The sequence below is a fragment of the Hemitrygon akajei genome, chromosome 21 (assembly GCF_048418815.1).
Source record: "Hemitrygon akajei chromosome 21, sHemAka1.3, whole genome shotgun sequence".
In the NCBI taxonomy this organism is placed as follows: domain Eukaryota; kingdom Metazoa; phylum Chordata; class Chondrichthyes; order Myliobatiformes; family Dasyatidae; genus Hemitrygon; species Hemitrygon akajei.
In genome coordinates, this window is record NC_133144.1 from 52,372,907 (window position 1) to 52,392,944 (window position 20,038).

Below are 20,038 nucleotides of genomic sequence, written 5' to 3' on the forward strand. Positions count from 1 at the left end.
CCAAAGGGGGAGAGAGAGAGATGGGATTATAGACAAAGAAACAGAGATAGGCAATGAAACACACATAGAGATGAAAAGAATACATAAAAGATGAGAGAAAATAACAGCCACAAATACAATACTAGGCTCTCAGTTTTGCAAGCCATTTGTTAAAAATGGTTATATTGTGGGAGAATAAAAGAGAGGGAGAAAAAATGGGATAGAGAGGAAAGGACAATAACAGGAGGATGGGAGGGCAGCTGGGAAGGAAAGGAGAAGTTTGGAGATTTGAAGCGACCGTGAAAAAAAAGATAATTGTCAGAACAGGCCAGATCTTACTGGCAGCAGTCTTCCCACACCCATACCTACCTGGACCAAACTATAGGAGAGACAATTTTGTTCCTCCATCCCCTTCCCATTTTGCCCACCACCATCCCATGGGATTTTAGCCATGTGCCCTCACCACTTCCACAACACTCTTGACAGCTTTTAACAGCTGGCAAATACTTGCCTCTCAGTCTTGCCAGCTATAAAACCTGTGATTGATTTTCAGTATCTTTACAATGTCTCTGACATTGTGCCAGTTATAACCTACTCACTGAAGCAAATAGTTTAAAAATTATTAAAAGAGCAGCTTCTTGCTATTCCTTTTTGATTCCTAAACCTCGACCTTACAATTCCTAATGAGATCAAATGGTAACACATCTGATTCCAGAGCAACATTGGAACAGGATCCGAGGGAATTCCACAGTAGAGGATTCCTGCAAAACCAGGCTCTACTATCGGTCTCCAGATCAAGTGAATGGTTAGATCTGGCTTTCTGAATTTGTCCATGAGTTTAGGTCTTCAGCATTTGGCCATGGGCACTCACATCCAGGTTTTTATTGCTCTATAAATGCTTTGGAGCCTCTGGCATTAGCCAGTAACATCTGGATGTTGTAAAGCATCGAGACCATAGTCACTGTTTGACAATGAAACCACCGAGTACAGTAATTCTTTAACTTCAAGTGTTGGTTTGAGTTGAGTACAGAATAGTTTGGATGATGGATAACATAATCTGACTGAAAGCTCTGGCAAAGAAAAAAGACATTATAAGGTTCATTAGGAGAACTAGGGAAGTTTATTGTCAGTTGTACCCAATATTAAATCTTCCTGCTTTCTCTCTTCCAGTGGTTCCTCGAGGCTTTCACTGCAGTTTAATGATGAAGACAATGGGGAACCATAGAAGCTTACGCAGATGGTACAGGAGGTGTCTGGCTGGTAAGTAGTTCATAACATGATGTGTTCATTCTTTTTTTTTATTATTAACACAAGATCTCTGCATGCTCCTGACTCATGGCCTCATGGTTCTCCTGCCATTTGTACTATAGCTTCTGTACTTCTCCAGGAGTCATTGGAAATGGATTTTTCCAAAGATCCTTTAACTGCATCCTTAAATCTTTTCCCCTATACACCTAGTAATCTCTTCAGAAAAGAGTATCCACTTTTGGAATCTGGTGTCAGGCTAACTAATGGCATGGACTCTCCAATGGAATCAAGTATCTCTAACCAGGGCTTCTGCTAGAGATATTGATGTTGGTTTATGTATCCTTCAATGGAATTTAGTGAACCCTATGAAGACAGTACTGGCAATCTTTCTCTAATGTTATTGGACACAGAACAGTATAGCCCAGTACAGGTCATTCAGCCCATGTAGCTGTACTGATGATGTAGGTTGTTCTAGTCTCATAAACATCTAAGAGGGAGGGTTCACTAATGACCAGAAGACCATTAGTTTTGTTCTGCAACTAGAAAGGCACTGGTAAATGTTGCCACTAATGTTGGCTTTCCCAAGGTATCAGTAATGGTCCACACTTTCCAGACTCCCCGAAGCTTTGCTGTCTATGGGGATGTTGTACAGGGGCCGGAGTTGGTAGAGGACCTTACTATGGTGGGTATTTAGCATTAAGCCTATCCTCTTGACAGTTACATCGACAAGTCTGTGAGGAATTTCTTTACCCAGGGGGTGCTGAATCTGTGAAGTTCATTGCCTAGGCAGCCACAGAGCCCAAGACGTTGAGTACATTTAAAGCAAAGGTTGATAGGTTCTTGATTAGTAAGGCTGTCAAAGTTATGAGGGGGAAGGTAGGAGAATGGGGTTGAGAGAGAAAATAAATCAGCTATGATCAAATGGCAGACTCGATAGGCCAAATATACTTATATTGCTTCTATGTCTTAGGACTTGGAACTTAGATCCAAAAGTGTGCAAACATCAAACGTAATAATATAATATTAACCAAGCTCCTTGTAATCACACCATGTTGCCTGCCACTAGATGAGTGCATTTAAGTACATATATATTTCAGCTCCTTCCTGCATCCAGCCCTATTGAGTTGTAGAGGAGGATCTGACTGCATTGTAATCAACATATCCAACTTTCTGAGATAATTATTTTAAAATAGGAAGTTTCCAGTAATGTAGTTAGACAGATAAATTGGTTAAAATGCACTCCCTTTCCTCATGTGAACATAATATAATGCTGGCTGCACGTTGCATCCTGTTTTTTTTAAACTCACCCAGACAGGTAAGCTTTTTTTTAAAAAAAACGGAGAGTTGTAAATGCATGAAACATCCTGCCAGAGGTGGCAGTAGAGGCACATACATTAGGGACAGATAAGAAACTCTTAAACACACGGATGGTAGATAAGTAGAGGGCGATGTAAAAGCAAAGGATTAGATTGATCACAGAGATTACAAGGTCAGCACAATATTGTGGGCAGAAGGGCCTGTACTGTGCTGTAATGTTCAATGTTCTAAGTTCTATGTTCCCAAAATTTGACTCAATTGGCCGACAGCCCATCAAAAAGAAAATCACTGCCTTTGCCACTCCTTCCAACCTTCCACCCTCTACCCTTTGGGTTTCCAGCTCTACTCACTTCTTCCCCAGGTGTCGAGCCACATCTGACCTCTTGAACCCGTCCAGGTAATAGAGGCGTTTGGCCAGTCGTTTGGCAGCCTCTTGGTCAGTCTTGTTGCCGTTGGCCAAAGTGTCAGTGCTTCCCAACGCCAGCTGTTCAGTACTGTCCATCTCGGACTCTGAGTCCATCACCAAGTGGTTCAAATTGCTGTCACTGGGAATAAGCACATCAGGAAAGTGAATGAAACCAACTTTTGTGTTTGGTCACTGCCTTTCTCATAATTTAGTCACAAATAACGACACTCACCTCAATGCTGAACTGATTCCACAACCTACGGACTCACTTTCAACGATTTAAAAACATGTTCTCAATATTATTTATTTATTTATTTTTATTTGCACAAGTTGTCTTCTTCTGTACGTTGCTTATTTGTCAGTCTTTGTTTTTGCATAGTTTTTCATAAATTGTATTGTATTTATTTACTTTTCTGTAAATGCCAGCAAGAAGATGAATCTCAAATATATGGTGACATATACATATATCGATAATAAATTTACTTTGATAAAAGCCTGGAAATCTGAAGGAAAAACAGAATGATGCTTAAATACATGGCAGGCCAGGCAGCATCTGTGGAGAGAAAAACAATTGACTTTTCTGGTCAATGAGCATTCAGCAGAACTAGAAATGTTGATTATTTTTTTAAGATGCAGGGTAAAGGAGAAAATGGGGCAGCTAAGTGGTTTGTGAGATGCAGAAGATGGGAGAGATGAAGTAGTTGATGGCGACAAACTAAAGAAGGAAAACAGCAAAACTGAGGAATCATTTGGTAGAAGGTCACATAATAAGCCTATCATTTACTGTATCCCACTCAAGCATCTCCACTCTTGGTTTCTTGGGATTTTTTTTTAAATAAAGCTCAACATAAGAATGAATGTTGGGTTGAGTTGTTCTCCGATCTTGGCAATCCATTTGCAAACGTTTTGTCGGCATTCGAGGAGATATTATCAGTGTACTATTGATTCCGTGTCCTCTGAACGCTTGGCCTTTATATACTCATCTATCAGCTGAGTGGTCATCATTAAGGAAACTCAACTGTTTAGATACTGATTGGTTGTGTGGCGAACTCTGTGTGTTGTGGTCTGAAACTTTGCCCACATTGGCTTATAAATAGGATCGAGGTCTATAATCAGCTGATTGATAAGTATATAAAGGCCATGCATTCAGAGGACACACCACAAATAAATAGTGCACTGATGATGTCTCCTCCAATAGTGACAAAATGTTCGCAAATGGATTACCAAGATCAGAGAACAACTCAATCCAACCATCAACCACCTGGGCTACACATTTTCCAAGTTATTTTAGTAAGAATGAATAACACTACCAAAGCTTTTGATAAAGCAGATTATGATTTCCCAGGTTACAGGTAATGGCGTCTTTTACTCTACAACATCTTCCATCAGGAAGGACAATGCAACAGGCACATATGGATTCTACCAACTGCAGGTTGCCTAGCTGACTTGGAAACATTCTGCCATTCCGTCGTGGCCTCTGAGATGAATCCTGACAACTCCCTCCCCACAGATTGGAGGGGTTAACCAGAGAGATCACAGCAATTCATGGAAGTTTCTTGAGGGTAATCGGGGAAGGGTATTAAATGCCAACCTTGGCAGCAATACTCACGTCCACGAAATGACTGAAAGATCAATTCCACCTACACACATCTCAAACTTTGGCACAACCTTCAGAAGAACCTCAAACACAAGAATTTAATTTTGACTTATATTCTTGGCAAGCACGGTGGTCATATTTTGCAAGTGTCCACATTGACCAAATAACCAGTCATTCTATTTTTAACTTACTTGATTGATTTATATTAAAATGTTGGCACGAATAACACAGAAGCCATTTCTGTTCCTCAAACAGTTTTTTATCACTGGTTACAGTGTGTGGGCGAGAATTACCTCCAGTGACAGAACACAATCTTAATTTACATCTCTGAAGCAATGACAACATAGAATTTCCTGCTATCACATACAAAAATGACTTTGTCAGAAACCCTTATCAGGTCAAGCAGCATCCCTGAACAGAGAAACTGAGTTAACCCTTCAGGTCAAAGACCCTTCTTTGGAACAGCTGCCTGAACTACTGAGTTTTTCCCAGCATTTTCTGTTTTTGTTTACATTTCTGATGTCTGTAGTGTTTAATTTTCAATATTATTTCTGATTAAACAAATTTCCAAACAAGCTGCAATGGAAAAAAATGGACTGCTTTTCTAAATTGGTTCAGATATGAGATGCAGTAGCTATGGAATCCATGCAGATTAACTGGTTACTGAAAAATCTTGTGAAATAAGCAGTTAAAAGGTAAACATGCAAAGATATACACCGACACTCTGAAATACCTCAACGTCCCACCCACACAATGCATTGCTCTGATGTGTAGGATGTGGCCTATAGTTGCACACAGTGTCCTCAAACAACGTAGTCTCAGAATGAAATGGATAAAGGCCACATTAAGTAATTTCACAGAAAAGGGATGACAAAGTCATTGCAAACATTACAAAGCAGTGGTAGAACACCCACTTCATCAATGGACAGTTGACAGAAAGCACTCCTCTCACATCACCTTTGGAAGTTGGCTATTTATTCTAAACATTAAATGCCTTATTTGGTTTCTAAAGCACTTTGGAGAACCACCTGGACAATACAAACACCTATGTCAGTATGCTCTTTATTCACTATAGCTCAGCATTTAACACCACCATTTACACAATCCTGATTGACAGGTTACAGAACCTGGGCCTCTACCTCCCTCTGCAACTGGATCCTCAACTTCCTAACCAGAAGACCACAATCTGTGCAGATTGGTGATAACATCTTCTCCTTACTAAGGATCAACACTGGTGCACCTCAGCAGTGTGTGCTTAGCCCACTGCTCTACTCTCTACCCAGGACTGTGTGGATAGGCATAGCTCAAATACCATCTATAAATTTACTGATGATGCAACCATTGTTGGTAGAATCTCAGATGGAGACAAAAGGGTGCACAGGAGCAAGATATACCAACTAGTGGAGTGGTGTTACAACAACAACCTTGCACTCGACATCAGTAAGGCAAAAAAGCTGATTGTGGACTTCAGGAAGGGTAAGATGAAGGAACAAATGCCAATCCTCAGAGGGATCAGAAGTTGAGAGTGAGTAGTTTCAAGTTCCTAGGTGTCAAGATCTCTGAGGACCTAACCTGGTCCCAACATATCGATGCAGCTACAAAGAAGACAAGTCAGCAACTGTGCTTTATTAGGAGTTTGAAGAGATTTGGTATGTCAACAAAAACACTCAAAAACTTCTATAGCTGTACCGTGCAGAGCATTCTGACAGGCTGCATCACTGTCTGATATGTGGGGGTGAGGGGTTATTGCACAGGACTGAAAGAAGCTGCAGAGGGTCATAAATTTAGTTGGCTCCATCTTGGGTACTAGCCTACAAAGTACCCAGGACATCTTCAAGGAGCAGCGTCTCAGAAAGGCAGCATCCATTATTAAGGATCCCGAACACCCAGGGCAAGCTTGCCCTTTTCTCACTTTTACCATCAGGTAGGAGGTACAGAAGCCTGAAGGCACACACCGAGCGATTTAGGAACAGCTTCTTCCCCTGTGCCATCCAATTCCTAAGTGAACATTGAACTTTCAATACTACCTCACTTTTTTAATAGATATAACTTCTGTTTTTGCACGGATTTTAATCTATGCAATATACATATACTGTAATTGATTTACTTTTTTATTTTTTCTTCTATATTATGTGTTACAATGAACTGCTGCTGCTAAGTTAACAAATTTCACGACATATGCCAGTGATAATAAACCTGATTCTGACTCTGATATCACAGCCAGCACAAGAAACTCAACATCCCCCTCTCTTTCACAGTTCTGACGAAGATCTGCGGACCTAAGAATTACCACAGATGCTGCCTTACCTGCAGAGTTTTCCAAGCATTTCTGTCCATCCTTCAGATCCCAGAGTCACCCATTTCTTCCTATTAGGCACTATAAACCATTATCAAGTGCAGTGTTGGTGTTTGCAAAGATTTAAAAAAATAATTGGACTACACTTTACTGGTAACACATGGATGATGCTTTATTGGATTCTCTTCAAACCCTTTGACAAGTGAGGCAAAAGATATGTGGGAAGTGTTTACAGAGAAATTCCCCACTGATTAAAAATAAAATGTAAATACTTCCTCCGTGGTGCTCCGGCTGATAAAGCCTCTTATTAATTGATTGCTACTCAGGCAGCGAAGCAAGGAAAATGTATTAACAGAGCTTGTGATTTTTGTAATATTGCAAGACTGGTGTGCTTATGGTTACTCAAAATTTATGGCATTGCAAATGACATTACCTTGCTTGGAGTAGCTGGCTTAGTCCAAACCCAGTTATCAAAACATTAATGAATAATTTCTCTGAAAGCGATTGAGGAGATTAAAGAAATGCACATGTGTGGATCACGGTAGCTAACTTACTCTTTTTTTTTGAAGTTAATTCATTCATACAATGTAAATGCTGCTGATATCGTCACTGTCCTCAATGTCTTTAGCTAAGGAGGGATTTCTCATTGCTACCATCAGAAAAGAGGTACACAAGCATGAAGATCCACACCCTGTGTCTTTATTTAGGAACAGCTTCTTCCTCTCAGCCATCAGATTTATGAACGGTCCTTGAACACGATCTTGCTTTATTTCTTTTACACTCTCTACCTACCTACCCATTTACTTATTATTGTAACTTATGCAAACAGCTGCTTGAAAGCACAGGAAGGCAGTTCTGCAATGCTTCGTGGAGAGTGAAGGACATGATAAGACACAGAAGTCATGGTCACCCACAGCAACTAATGAAGACTCCAGTTGTGACGCCTAGTCGCACCACTAGACCTGGATTTCCCAGGCCAAGAGAGTAGAACTGCCCCAGTGCAATAGCTCTTCCACATTATAAGTTCTCCTGGCCACGTTTCACTGTCATCGTCAGCTACGATGGATAACTAACCAATCATTGTCATTGCACTGTACGGCTGCCACAAAACAATAAATTTCATGACACAAGTCAGTGATAATAAACCTGATCACATTGGTGAGTCTGAAGTTACACACAGAGGACTGCAGATCACCTGGAGTTAGATGGGCTTATACAGAAATCCAGTGCTGGCTACATGATCAGTTTTACAGAGATCAACTTTATATTTAATTCCAGATGTTTTAACGGTTTGAAATTAAATGCATCAGCTTCCTTGCTTCTAGGTCAATAGGCCAGAACCCCAGTTACTAATCCAGTAATTGAACAACCATGCTACTTTAAACCATACTTATCTTAAAGGGGAGTGAAGATATCATTCCAAATGAGTGGCCCATCTGCCATCCAAAACCCATAAATAAGACATTTTACTGTGTGTTACCTACTTTCCTTTGGTACTGTTGAACAGGACTGTCAGTGAGTGCAGAAAAACGTGTTTCTGTAGCACCTCTCCTGTGCACAAGGTCTCCCACTGCTGAATGCCCAACGAAGACGTATGCACAGTGATGTGCCGGAGGCTACCAGAAGATTCTCATATCGCATTACAATGTAACGAGAGGCTATTCAGCCCATTGTGTCCTGGGAAGCAGTCAGACCAATCCCATTTCCCTTTGTTCGCTGCTTTTAACATGCTCCCTCTCATACACTCATCAATTTCCCCCGCCGCTCTGTTTCTGTTACCACCCATATAATTTACAGCAACCAGTGTCTTTGCCTCATGAGGTTGTGGGAGGAAACTGAAGCCCCTCACCCACTCCCTTTTGCTCTCTCTGCCTCACCGTTTCCCACAGCTCTGTCACCATGTAAGGCATCCTCCCTCAGCCCACCCTCCCTCTTCTACACTCTGCATACCTCCCTCATCCTCTATCTCCCTCTGCCTCCCTCCCTCATCTTGTACGTCACCCTCTGCCTCCCTCCCTTCCCTCATCTTGTACATCCCGCTCTGCCTCCCTCCCTCATCCTGTACGTCTCCCTCTGCCTCCCTCATCCTGTATGTCACCCTCTGCCTACCTCCCTTCCTCATCCTGTAGATCTCTGCCTCCCTCCCTCATCCTGTACGTCACCCTCTGCCTACCTCCCTTCCTCATCCTGTAGATCTCTGCCTCCCTCCCTCATCCTGTACGTCACTCTCTATATTCCTCCCTCTCTCATCCTGTACGTCTCCCTCTGCCTCCCTCCCTCATCCCGTACGTCACCCTCTGCCTCCCTCCCTTCCCTCATCTTGTACATCCCGCTCTGCCTCCCTCCCTCATCCTGTACGTCTCCCTCTGCCTCCCTCATCCTGTATGTCACCCTCTGCCTACCTCCCTTCCTCATCCTGTAGATCTCTGCCTCCCTCCCTCATCCTGTACGTCACTCTCTATATTCCTCCCTCTCTCATCCTGTACGTCTCCCTCTGTCTCCCTCCCTCATCCCGTACGTCTCCCTCTGCCTCCCTCCCTCATCCTGTACATCTCCCTCTGCCTCCCTCCCTCATCCCGTACATATCTCACTCTTGTCCTGTAACTGTGTCTTTCTGCCTCCTTTTCCTCTCTGTCTCCTATTCCCCCCCTTCTCCCTCTCCCTCTGCTTCTGCCACCCACTGCCTGCTTTTCTCCGGTTCCTCCTCCTTCCCTGTTCAGCCACCTCTTGCTCTCCCTTCTATCTGGAATACATGCCAGATGTAATACTTACTCCCAAATCCATTCTCCGAGATGCTGTCCACTCTGTCGTAATCAGTGCCGCAATGAACCAAAGAATCACAGTGTTCAGGCAAAGAAGCATCCATATGTTTGCTCACTTCACTGATAAGGCCGGAGACACACGAGTTGCTTCCACTCATACATATGTTTCCAGGTGACAAACTCCACCCTCACTCATGCCTTAAACCAGAGTCATAAAAGCAGGTAATTTGCATTTACCAAGCTCTCCTTCACCATCAAATATTAACTGGTCTACTGCCAAGAATAAAGGGTTTCTCTATAACAGATACGGCTGTGTTGTGGAGAACAACTTTTGTCAATGTTTGCATGGATTGAATTCCTGTCCCTCCCTCTGAGCAACAGCTTGTTTCGTTCAGCGTGGCACACAGACCGCATCAGCCTGTAGGGTGAATGCTATAGAGGCAATTAATGATTAAACAGCTTGAGGAAGCTTCCGTTTAACCAGTAAACAACTGAGTCCAGTCTTCGTACTTCATAGGAGGTTTAAAAAAAGTGGTCCTTTAGGCCCTTTGAACCTGCTCTGCTATTTAATACGATTGCAACTGATCCTATCAATGGTGTTTTCTGATGACCATATTCTCCAATTCTCTTAGTGTTCAAGATCTAATTATAATAACAATGAGGCACAGCCTCAGAATAGAAGGACGCCCCTTTAGAACAGAGATGAGAAGGAATTTCTTTAGCCAGAGGGTGGTGAATCTGTGGAATTTGTTTCCACAGACAGCTGTGGAGGCATTGGTTATATTTAAAGCAGAGATTGAGAGGTTCTTGATTAGTACAAGTTATGGATAGAAGGCAGAAGAATGGCATGCAAAGGGATAATAAATCAGCCATGATGGAATGACAGAGCAGACATGATGGGCCAAATGGTTTAATTCTGCTTCTTTGTCTTGTGCTCTTATGGTCTTAAAAGCCATTTACGCAGGTGCATCTGGATGCATAATGGCTTGTTATAGCAACAAGCAAGATGCTCTTTGGCATCTCATTTTTACCATCTGGAAGGAGATTTATCCCTGAAGGCACACACTCTGGGATTCAGGAACAGCTTCTTCCCCTCTGCCATCCGATATTCAAATTGACATTGACCCCATGAACACTGACTCACTACTTTTTTATTTCTGTTTTTGTACTATTTATTTAATTTGGCCTTTAACATAGACATGTACTATATAATTCAGTGTTTTTCTATATTATTATGTATTGCATTGTACTGCTGCTGCCAAGTTAACAAATTTCACAATGTATGCCGGTAATATTAAACCTGATTCTGATTCAGCATCACAGAAGGTAATCTTGGGCCCAACACTTTGATGTGTTGATGCATTGATGAAGAAGGCTTGCCACAAGAGTTTGAGGTCTAGCAAGTCACCAAAACCTCAAGCAAATTTCTACAGATGTATAGTGGACAGTATTCTGACTGGTTGCATCTCCACCTAGTACAGAGGCTCCAATGCACAGAATTGAACGGGGCTGCACAGGATTGTAAACTCAGCTAGCTCCATCACAATCACGAGCCTCCCACCATCCTCAAGAACGCAGCATCCATCACCCAGGGACTGCCCTCTTCTCATTACTACCACCAGGGAGGAGGCTCAGACATGCACTCAAGGTATTAGGAACAGCTTCTTCCACTCCATCACCAGATTTCTGAATGGTCCATGAACACCATCTCACTATTTATTTATTTTAACTTACAGTAATTTGCATGCTATATACTGTACCAATGCCTCAAAAGAACAACTTCACAACATGTCAGTGACAACAAATGTGATTCCAATTTTGATCCGCCCCCTGCAGATGACCACAAGAACTGTAGAGCATTGTGCTGAGCTATGTATGCATGCATCACGGAAGCTTGCCCACCCGCCATCAAATTTTGTCTACACTTCTTCTGCATGAGTAAAGTAGCTAGCCTAATCTAGATCCCACTCATACTGTGTATTCTATCCACTCCTCTCTTCCATTTGAGGAAACAAAAGTCTGAAGGCAAATACCAACAGGTTCAAAGATACTTTCTACCCAATTGTTATTAAATAGTTCCCTAGTATGACAAATTGGACCCTTGACCTCACAATTTATCTCACTATGATCTTGGTCCATTTTGATTACCTGTGCTGCACTTTCTCTATTGGCTCCAAATTGGCAGTTGTGACACGTCTAGCGTGGTAGTGTTGTGGGTAGTGCTTGTTGCTCTGACTTTCAGCCTCGCGAAAAGGGCCGAGTGTGTAAGCCTCTCCCTGCCAGTACGTAGCCTCTCCAACAGCAAGCCTCATGCAGTGTCTCCTCGTTGGCAACACATGGAAACCAAACTCCTTTTGAACTCAGGCAGAACTACAGAGGACGGAGAGGTCCTCTGCACAGTTAGCACACAGGCCCACTGGCATGTGGACATGCCCTGCTGCTCATGAACCAGATACCCAGCTATGGGCAAATAGCCACCACTGCCTTGTGGACAGCCTCAGGAGAGACAAAGGCTATGGGAGAAAACCCAGACGGTAAATCCAGAGTGGAGCCTTTAAGCTGGCTGGATGTCATTGAACATCCTTCTGGCAGCTCCTGCAGCCAAACTGGTGCCAAACATATTGCTTCACAATCGACACGTACAACACACTGGAGGAACTCAGCAGGTTGGGCAGTATCCGTGGAAACGAGCAGTCAACGTTTCGGGCCGAGAACCTTCGTCAGGACTGAAAAAGGAGGGGCCAGGGGCCCTATACAGAAGGTGGTGGGAGGGGCAAAGATGTCAGGTGAAAAAGCAATCAGAGGAAAGATGAAGGGGTGGGGGAGGGGAAGCAGGGAGGAGATAGGCAGGAGAGGTGAAGAAGGAATGTAAGGGGAAAGTACTATGGGTAGTGGAAGAAGGCAGAATCATGAGAGAGGTGATAGGCAGCTGGAAGAGGAGGCACAGTGAAAGTGTGATAGAGGAAGGGAGAGGGAGGGAATTACCGGAAGTTGGAGAATTCGATGTTCATACCAAGGGGCTGGAGACTACCCAGACGGTATATGAGGTGTTGCTCCTCCAACCTGAGTTTGGCCTCATCATGGCAGTAGAGGAGGCCATGTATGGACATATCCAAAAGGGAATGTGAAGCAGAGTTGAAGTGGGTGGCAACAGGGAGATCCTATCTGTTGTGGCGGACGGAGTGGAGGTGCTCGATGAAGCCGTCCCCCAATCTGCGTCGGGTCTCGCCGATGTAGAGGCCGCTGCACTGGGAGCACTGGATGCAATAGATGACCCTAACACACTCACAAGTGAAGTGTTGCCTCACCTGGAAGGACTGTTTGGGGCCCTGAATGGTGATAAGAGAGGAGGTGTAGGACTTACGCTTGTAGGGATAAGTACCAGGTGGGAGATTTGTGAGGAGGGACATGTGGACTAGGTAGTTACGGAGGGAACAATCCCTGTGAAAAGCGGAGAGGGGTAGAGAGGGAAAGATGTGCTTAGTGGTGGGGTCCTGTTGAAGGAGGTGGAAGTTGTGGAGGATAATATGCTGGATCTGGAGGCTGGTGGTGTGGTAGGTGAGGACAAGGGGAACGCGGTCCCTGTTGTGGTGACGGGAGGATGGGGTGAGGGCCGAAGTGCGGGAAATGGAGGAGATGTGGGTGAGGGCATCATTGATGACGGCAGAAGGGAAACCACGATTCTTAAAGAAAGAGGACATTTGAGATGTCCTGGAACGGAAAGCCTCATCCTGGGAGCAGATGCAGCAGAGACGGAGGAACTGGGAATAGGGAATAACATTTTCATATTTGGCAGGGTGGGAAGAGGTATAGTCATACCCAGGGTGAGGCTTTCCATTCCAGGACATCTCAAATGTCCTCTTTCTTTAAGAATCGTGGTTTCCCTTCTGCCGTCATCAATGATGCCCTCACCCGCATCTCCTCCATTTCCCGAACTTCGGCCCTCACCCCATCCTCCCGTCACCACAACAGGGACCGCGTTCCCCTTGTCCTCACCTACCACACCACCAGCCTCTGGATCCAACATATTATCCTCCACAACTTCCACCTCCTTCAACAGGACCCCACCACTAAGCACATCTTTCCCTCTCTACCCCACTCTGCTTTTCGCAGGGATCGTTCCCTCTGTGACTGCCTGGTCCACACGTCCCTCCCCAAAGATCTCCCACCTGGTACTTATTCCTGCAAGTGTAAGTGCTACACCTGTCCCTACACCTCCCCCCTTACCACTATTCAGGGCCCCAAACAGTCCTTCCAGGTGAGGCAACACTTCACTTGTGAGTCTGTTGGGGTCACCTATTGCATCCGGTGCTCACAGTGCGGCCTCCTCTACATCGGCGAGACCCGACGCAGATTGGGGGACCGCTTCGTCGAGCACCTCCGCTCCATCCGCCACAACAGAGAGGATCTCCCAGTTGCCACCCACTTCAACTCTGCTTCACATTCCCTTTCGGATATGTCCATACATGGCCTCCTCTACTGCCATGATGAGGCCAAACTTGGGTTGGAGGAGCAACACCTCATATACCCTCTAGGTAGTCTCCAGCCCCTTGGTATGAACATCGAATTCTCCAACTTCCGGTAATTCCCTCCTCCTCCCTTCCTCCATCCCACTTTCACTCTACCTCCTCTTCCAGCTGCCTACCACCTTTCTCATGATTCTGCCTTCTTCTACTACCCATAGTGCTTTCCCCTTACATTTCTTCTTCACCTTTCCTATCCCCTCCCCCACCCCTTCATCTTTCCTCTGATTGATTTTTCACCTGGCATCTTCCCCCCTCCCCCCACCTTCTTCATAGGGCCCCTGCCCCCTCCTTTTTCAGTCCTGACGAAGGGTCTCGGCCCAAAACGTTGACTGCTCATTTCCACGGATGCTGCCCGACCTGCTGAGTTCCTCCAGTGTGTTGTACGTGTTGATTTGACCACAGCATCTGCGGTGTACTTTGTGTTTAATATTGCTTCATAAGCTTTCCTTTGGACTACATTGGTGTGGGCAAGAGGGGGATCTTGATGACTGGGCATCTCAGGATCCCCATACCTTCCGCCCAGGCCTCTGATGATGATCATCATCACCCATTGTCCTTTGAGACAGACAGATGCCAACCACCACTTTCTCTATAGAAACATAGAAAACCTACAGCACAATACAGGCCCTTCTGCCCACAAAGTTGTGCCGAACATGCCCTTACCTTAGAGCTACCTAAGCTTACCCATAGCCCTCTATTTTTCTAAGCTCCATGTACCTATTCAGGAGTCCCTTAAAAGACCCTATTGTTTCTGTCTCCAGCAGCCTATTTCATGCACTCACCACTCTCTGCATAAAAAAACTTACCCCTGACCCCGTAAAAATCAGCAAATCTATTGCTGCTAGATTTTATTTTGCACTGTTTTTGTGAAAATAAAGTGTAATAGCTATAGAGCAAATAGAACCTTGTTTCACCTTGTTCTACCTCAATGCACTGTGTTAAGGTTTTATCTGTATAAACAGTATGCAAAACAAGCTTTTCACTGTATCTCAGTACATGTGACATGAGTAAACCTGATTCCAAAGAACAGGAAGGACTGAGAGGGATATGGAAAATGGAAACTAGCAAATGGAACTAGCTCAGGTCAGAATGGCAAGATGGGACCAAGGGTGTTCTATGACTTTATGCCTTCATCTTGGCCCTGAATATTCCCAGGAAATCTGAATCCACAGGGTGGAACCCTCTGATCAGAGGCGGAGAGGGTTTCCTCCAGCATCTCCAATTTCCTCCCACATCCCAAAGATGTGAGAATAAAGCCTAGTTTGTCATTAACAAGGGAGTGCTGCCACAAGAAAGCTGCATCCATCATCAAGGACCCCCACCACCCAGGCCATACTCTCCTCATACTAGTACCATCGGGTGGAAGGTACAGCAGCCTTATTTTCCAAATCACCAGGTTCAGGAGCAGTTATTACCCTACAACCATCAGACCCTTGAACCAGCGTGGGTAACTTCACTCAGTTCAAGTCTGAACTGATTCCACAAACTGCAAACTCACTTTCTAAGGGCTCTGCAACCATGTTCTCAGTATTATCTATTTAATTTGCATAACTTGTCTTCTTTTTCACTTGGGTTGGTTATCAGTCTTTATGTAGTTTTTCGTAAATTCTATTGCATTTCTTTATTTTGCAGAAAATGCTTGAAAGAAAATAAATCTCAAGGTAGTCTATGTGACACATATGTACTTTGATAATAAATATGGGGAGAATTTAGAAAATGGGATGTCAAATTAGAGTAAACAGATTGTTGATCTCCTGATGAAGGGTTTCGGCCCGAAACGCCGTCACTACTTCCTCCTGTAGATGCTGTCTGGCCTGCTGAGTTCTGCCAGCATTTTGTTTTTTGTTGATCTCAGTGTGGATTTTGGGGGCCGAAGGGTCTTCTTCCCACACTCTGTGAATCTATGACTCATTTATTTAACATCAAGGTTCTGACCAGGATCCACTAACACTCCCAGATTATTTTGAAATTTAAGAGAAGAATCACAGCATGCGACTAGTCAATGAATATTGAAGTTATTGGGATGTGGGGTCAATACAACCGTTCATCAGGGATTAGATGAAATTCAAGAGAAGAACCACGTGAGGCAATCAGTTATTGAATATAAACGTTACTGAGATGTGTGGGCGGACAGAACCATGCATCTGGGGTTAGATTCCGCCAGGTCCTTCAGTAATACATTAATCAAAGTTAAGAAACTAAGCTTTTTCCAATAGATACCTAGTGCCTTCAGCACAGAGCACTGCACAAAATGACTTACAATGTAGGGTTGCAAACAGAGAAAAGAGGGGTGACTGATGATTGTTCTTGGCTCACAAAATTGCACCTGTTCACAATATCTGAACATTGTGTGTGTGTGTGCACGCACACACACACACACACACACACACACACCTCTCTCTCAGAAGTAGATGACTTCTCCTTCATCATCAGTGCAGCTAATGCTGGAACCCTCTGTCTGACAGCACTGTGGGTGTATCATCACCAGAATGAGAAGATGACACAATTCCACTAGGCATTAAGACACGGGAGCACAGTTAGGACATTTGGCCCATCAAGTCTGCTCCACCATTCAATCACTTCCTCATTCAATTAGTGAAGGGCAATAAATGTGAGCTTTGCCAATTACACTGACATAAAAAAGACAATTGAAACAAATTTGAATTACTACAGCTTTCATATCTTTTATAGCCCAGGGTCATATTTGAATATTTTTAAACTGACTAATTACTGCATTTCCTGATGTTATGAACAGAATGCTAGCCCTGATGAAGGGTCTCACCCTGAAAAGTCAACCGTTTATTCCCCTCCTATAGATACTGCATAACCTGCTGAGTTTCTCCAGCATTTTCAGAATCAGGTTTATTATCACCGGCATGTGACATGAAATCTGTTAACTTAGCACCAGCAGTTCAATGCAATACATAATCTAGCAGAGAGAAATAAAAATAAATAAAATTTTAAAAAATAAACTCATAAATCAATTATATATATTAAATAGATTTTTTAAACATGCAAAAAGAGAAATACTGTATATTAAAAAAAAGTGAGGTAGTGTCCAAAGCTTCAATGTGTGTGTTATCCCATATCTATACATTTAAAAATATTGTGCATACTCTTTTCATTATTTTTATTATAATTTCCTTGGCCCTGGTGTCAGCCTTGTTCTTTTATATTAATGTTTCGACTTTGATATGGAAAAACTGATACCTCGTCAGGAAGCTCAGAGTAATCAGTGGACATGGATCTCATTCGATTCGATAAAGTGCCAGAGGCAGCGATGGCAAGAACTACTTTTAGTCACAGTGAAGGGCTCTGCTCAGTAATACATTACTTGATAGGGTGTTGGAAGCAGGTTGAACAGCAATTTTCAAAATAAAGATTGTATTACAACTTGAAATAATGATGTAAGGCAGTGATGAAAAAGCTGGGGATTAAATGGACACAAATTACAAGCACAAGAGAATTTGTAGATGCTGGAAATCTTGAGCAACATACACAAAGTGCTAGAGAAACTCAGTAGACCAGGCAGCATCTATGGAGGGGATGAATAATTGATATTTAAATGGACATAAAACTTTAAATGGGCAACTCTTTCACACACATTATTATCTGAAGTTTTTCTACATCGTATCTGTGGGGACATATCAGAAATAACCTCCTTTAGATGTAAAGGGCTTTGACCATTAGTCTTCAAGACATAGGAGCAGAATTTGGCCCATCAAATCTGTTCCGACATTTGATCATGGCTGATTTATTATCCAGCTCAACCCCAATCTCCTGTCTTCTTCTCATAATCTTAGGAATTTCCCCTCAGCTGAATCATACAGCACAGAAGTCTTCTCAGACCACCAAGTTCATGACATCTCTTTGCAGTGTAATCAGGCCATCTCATTTCACACCTCTCCCCACCATCAAGGATATCTGCAAGATGCAATATCTCAGAAAGGCAGATTCCATCATCAGTGATCTCCACCCACCATCTGGGTTATGTTTTCATCTCAAGATGTACAAGAGTCTTAAAGACCCTCACCTCACGGTTCAACAACTACTCCTTCCCTACTGCTATCAGGTTCTTGAACCAGCCTGAAAAGCCCTAACATGACCTCGGACTATACATTCGCTTCTCTCTCTTAATCTTGCACTGGGATTGTTATGTTAATTTTGTTTATGTTTGCATGTTTAATTACATTCAATTTATGATCGTGTAAACTTATGTTAATTTACGTTTTGTAATGCTAAAAAAGTTACAAATTTTCATAGCATTTATATTCAGCACAAGTATTCTGATGATAACCAGAAACTTGAACTTGAGGCCAACAAAATTATTTCCCTCAACTGCTGATCCAGTTTCTCTCTGAAACTTTGATGCACATTTGCAGGAGGTTCTTAATCATTACCAATTGCTCCAGAAAGAATTTTTTCTTCACACCATTCTCCTGCATCTCTCCCCCAAAACCTGAAGAGAGTGAGAGAGAGTGTGTGGGGGAGTGGGGGAGGGGGAGGGGGAGTGTGAGTGTTTTAAATCCTTAGTCCTTATGCCATTGGTTACAGAGGAAACTTATTTTTATTTGCCTTATCTATAACAACCATAATACATCAAAACTCATGTCAATCATGGCTGCAAGGAGAACATTTGCAGCTTTTCGAGCCTAATAGGCCTAAAATGGCTCAATGGGAAGCATCTTGGCACATTTTCTCTGTACCTGCTCGACTACCTTTACGCCCCTCCCGGTGTGCGGTGGCCAACACTCAATTCTTCCAACATGATCACTCCTTATTAATAGTGATTGAAGGACAAACAGCAGCCAAGGCATCGGGGTAACAGAATATAGATCGGTCACAGTACAGAAATATGCTTTTCTTTGTGGGCATGCTATGCTCGCTCCAGAATGTGTGGTGACACCTGCCGGCTCTCCTCAGCACATCCTTGGGTGTGTTGGTTGCTTGTGCACATTTCACTGTATGCTTTGATGCAGACATGATAAACAAATCTAAATCCAAATCTGAAACCTGAACTTGAGGCCATGCACCAGAACACAAGCAAAGAGTGGGCAGGAGTGCCCCTCAGTGCCCTGCTATTCAACATGATATTGGCTAATCTCCCGATCTTTCAAAAAAATTATCTACCTAACTTTAAACACTTCTGATGATCAAGTCCCCACAATCCTGTGCAGCAGAGAATTCCAATAATCCATCATCCTCTGCAAAAAGTTGGCATGCATCTCCTTTTTAAAATATTGTTTCCTTAATTTGTGCCTATGCCCCTTGTTTGTGTCTCCCATTGTTGAAAACATCTCAACATCCACTCTGTCATACCTCCCTCAGATGCTTATTTTTCTCAGTAACTTCACCCCTCATTCTTCTAAACACCAACGCACACAGACACAAACAGTTTAACCTTTCTTGATAGAAAAACTAGCCCATCACATCTGTAGTAGCTCTCATGCAACAGCATTCTGGTAGCTTCCATTCTCCCAAGCCGACCCGCAAATATTTCCCTTTCAATAATTGTCTTTCTCCACATGGAATGTTATGACTGAATCTGCTTTCACCACTCATCCTTATAGTGTGATCTAGACCCCCAACCACTTGTTATGTAAATAGATTTTTCCCACTTGTCAATTTAAGTCCTTTTCCCAATCATCTTCATTCTATGCCCCCATGTTTTCGACCCGTGTTGTAATGATAATTGTTTCTTTATATAAACAATCCAAAATGATCATTTTAAAGATCTCTGTCAGGTCCTCTTTCATCCTTCTCCGTTCTTCTCTAACAAGGACAGACTGGACAGCCTTTCCAGTCTGTCCAGAGAACTAAGAATATAAGAACATTAGAAACAGGAGCGGGAGTAGGCCATCTAGCTTGTCAAGCCAACTCTGCCATTCAAAAACATTATGGTTGATC

General features: G+C 43.2%; 1 protein-coding gene across 9 annotated transcripts in view; it reads right to left on the minus strand.

Annotated features, from left to right (window-relative positions):
- The window catches only part of LOC140714305 (PH and SEC7 domain-containing protein 1-like), a 226,103-nt gene that overhangs the window by 97,019 nt on the left and 109,046 nt on the right, over positions 1–20,038 (minus strand). For 8 of the 9 annotated variants that reach the window (XM_073025411.1, XM_073025416.1, XM_073025415.1 and 5 more), the window contains one exon: positions 2,895–3,089. In XM_073025411.1, the coding sequence (XP_072881512.1) occupies positions 2,895–3,089 (195 nt within the window). Of the gene's footprint in view, positions 1–2,894; positions 3,090–9,615; positions 9,860–20,038 lie in introns of those variants that run through there. The other variant, XM_073025419.1, reaches the window with a different exon arrangement.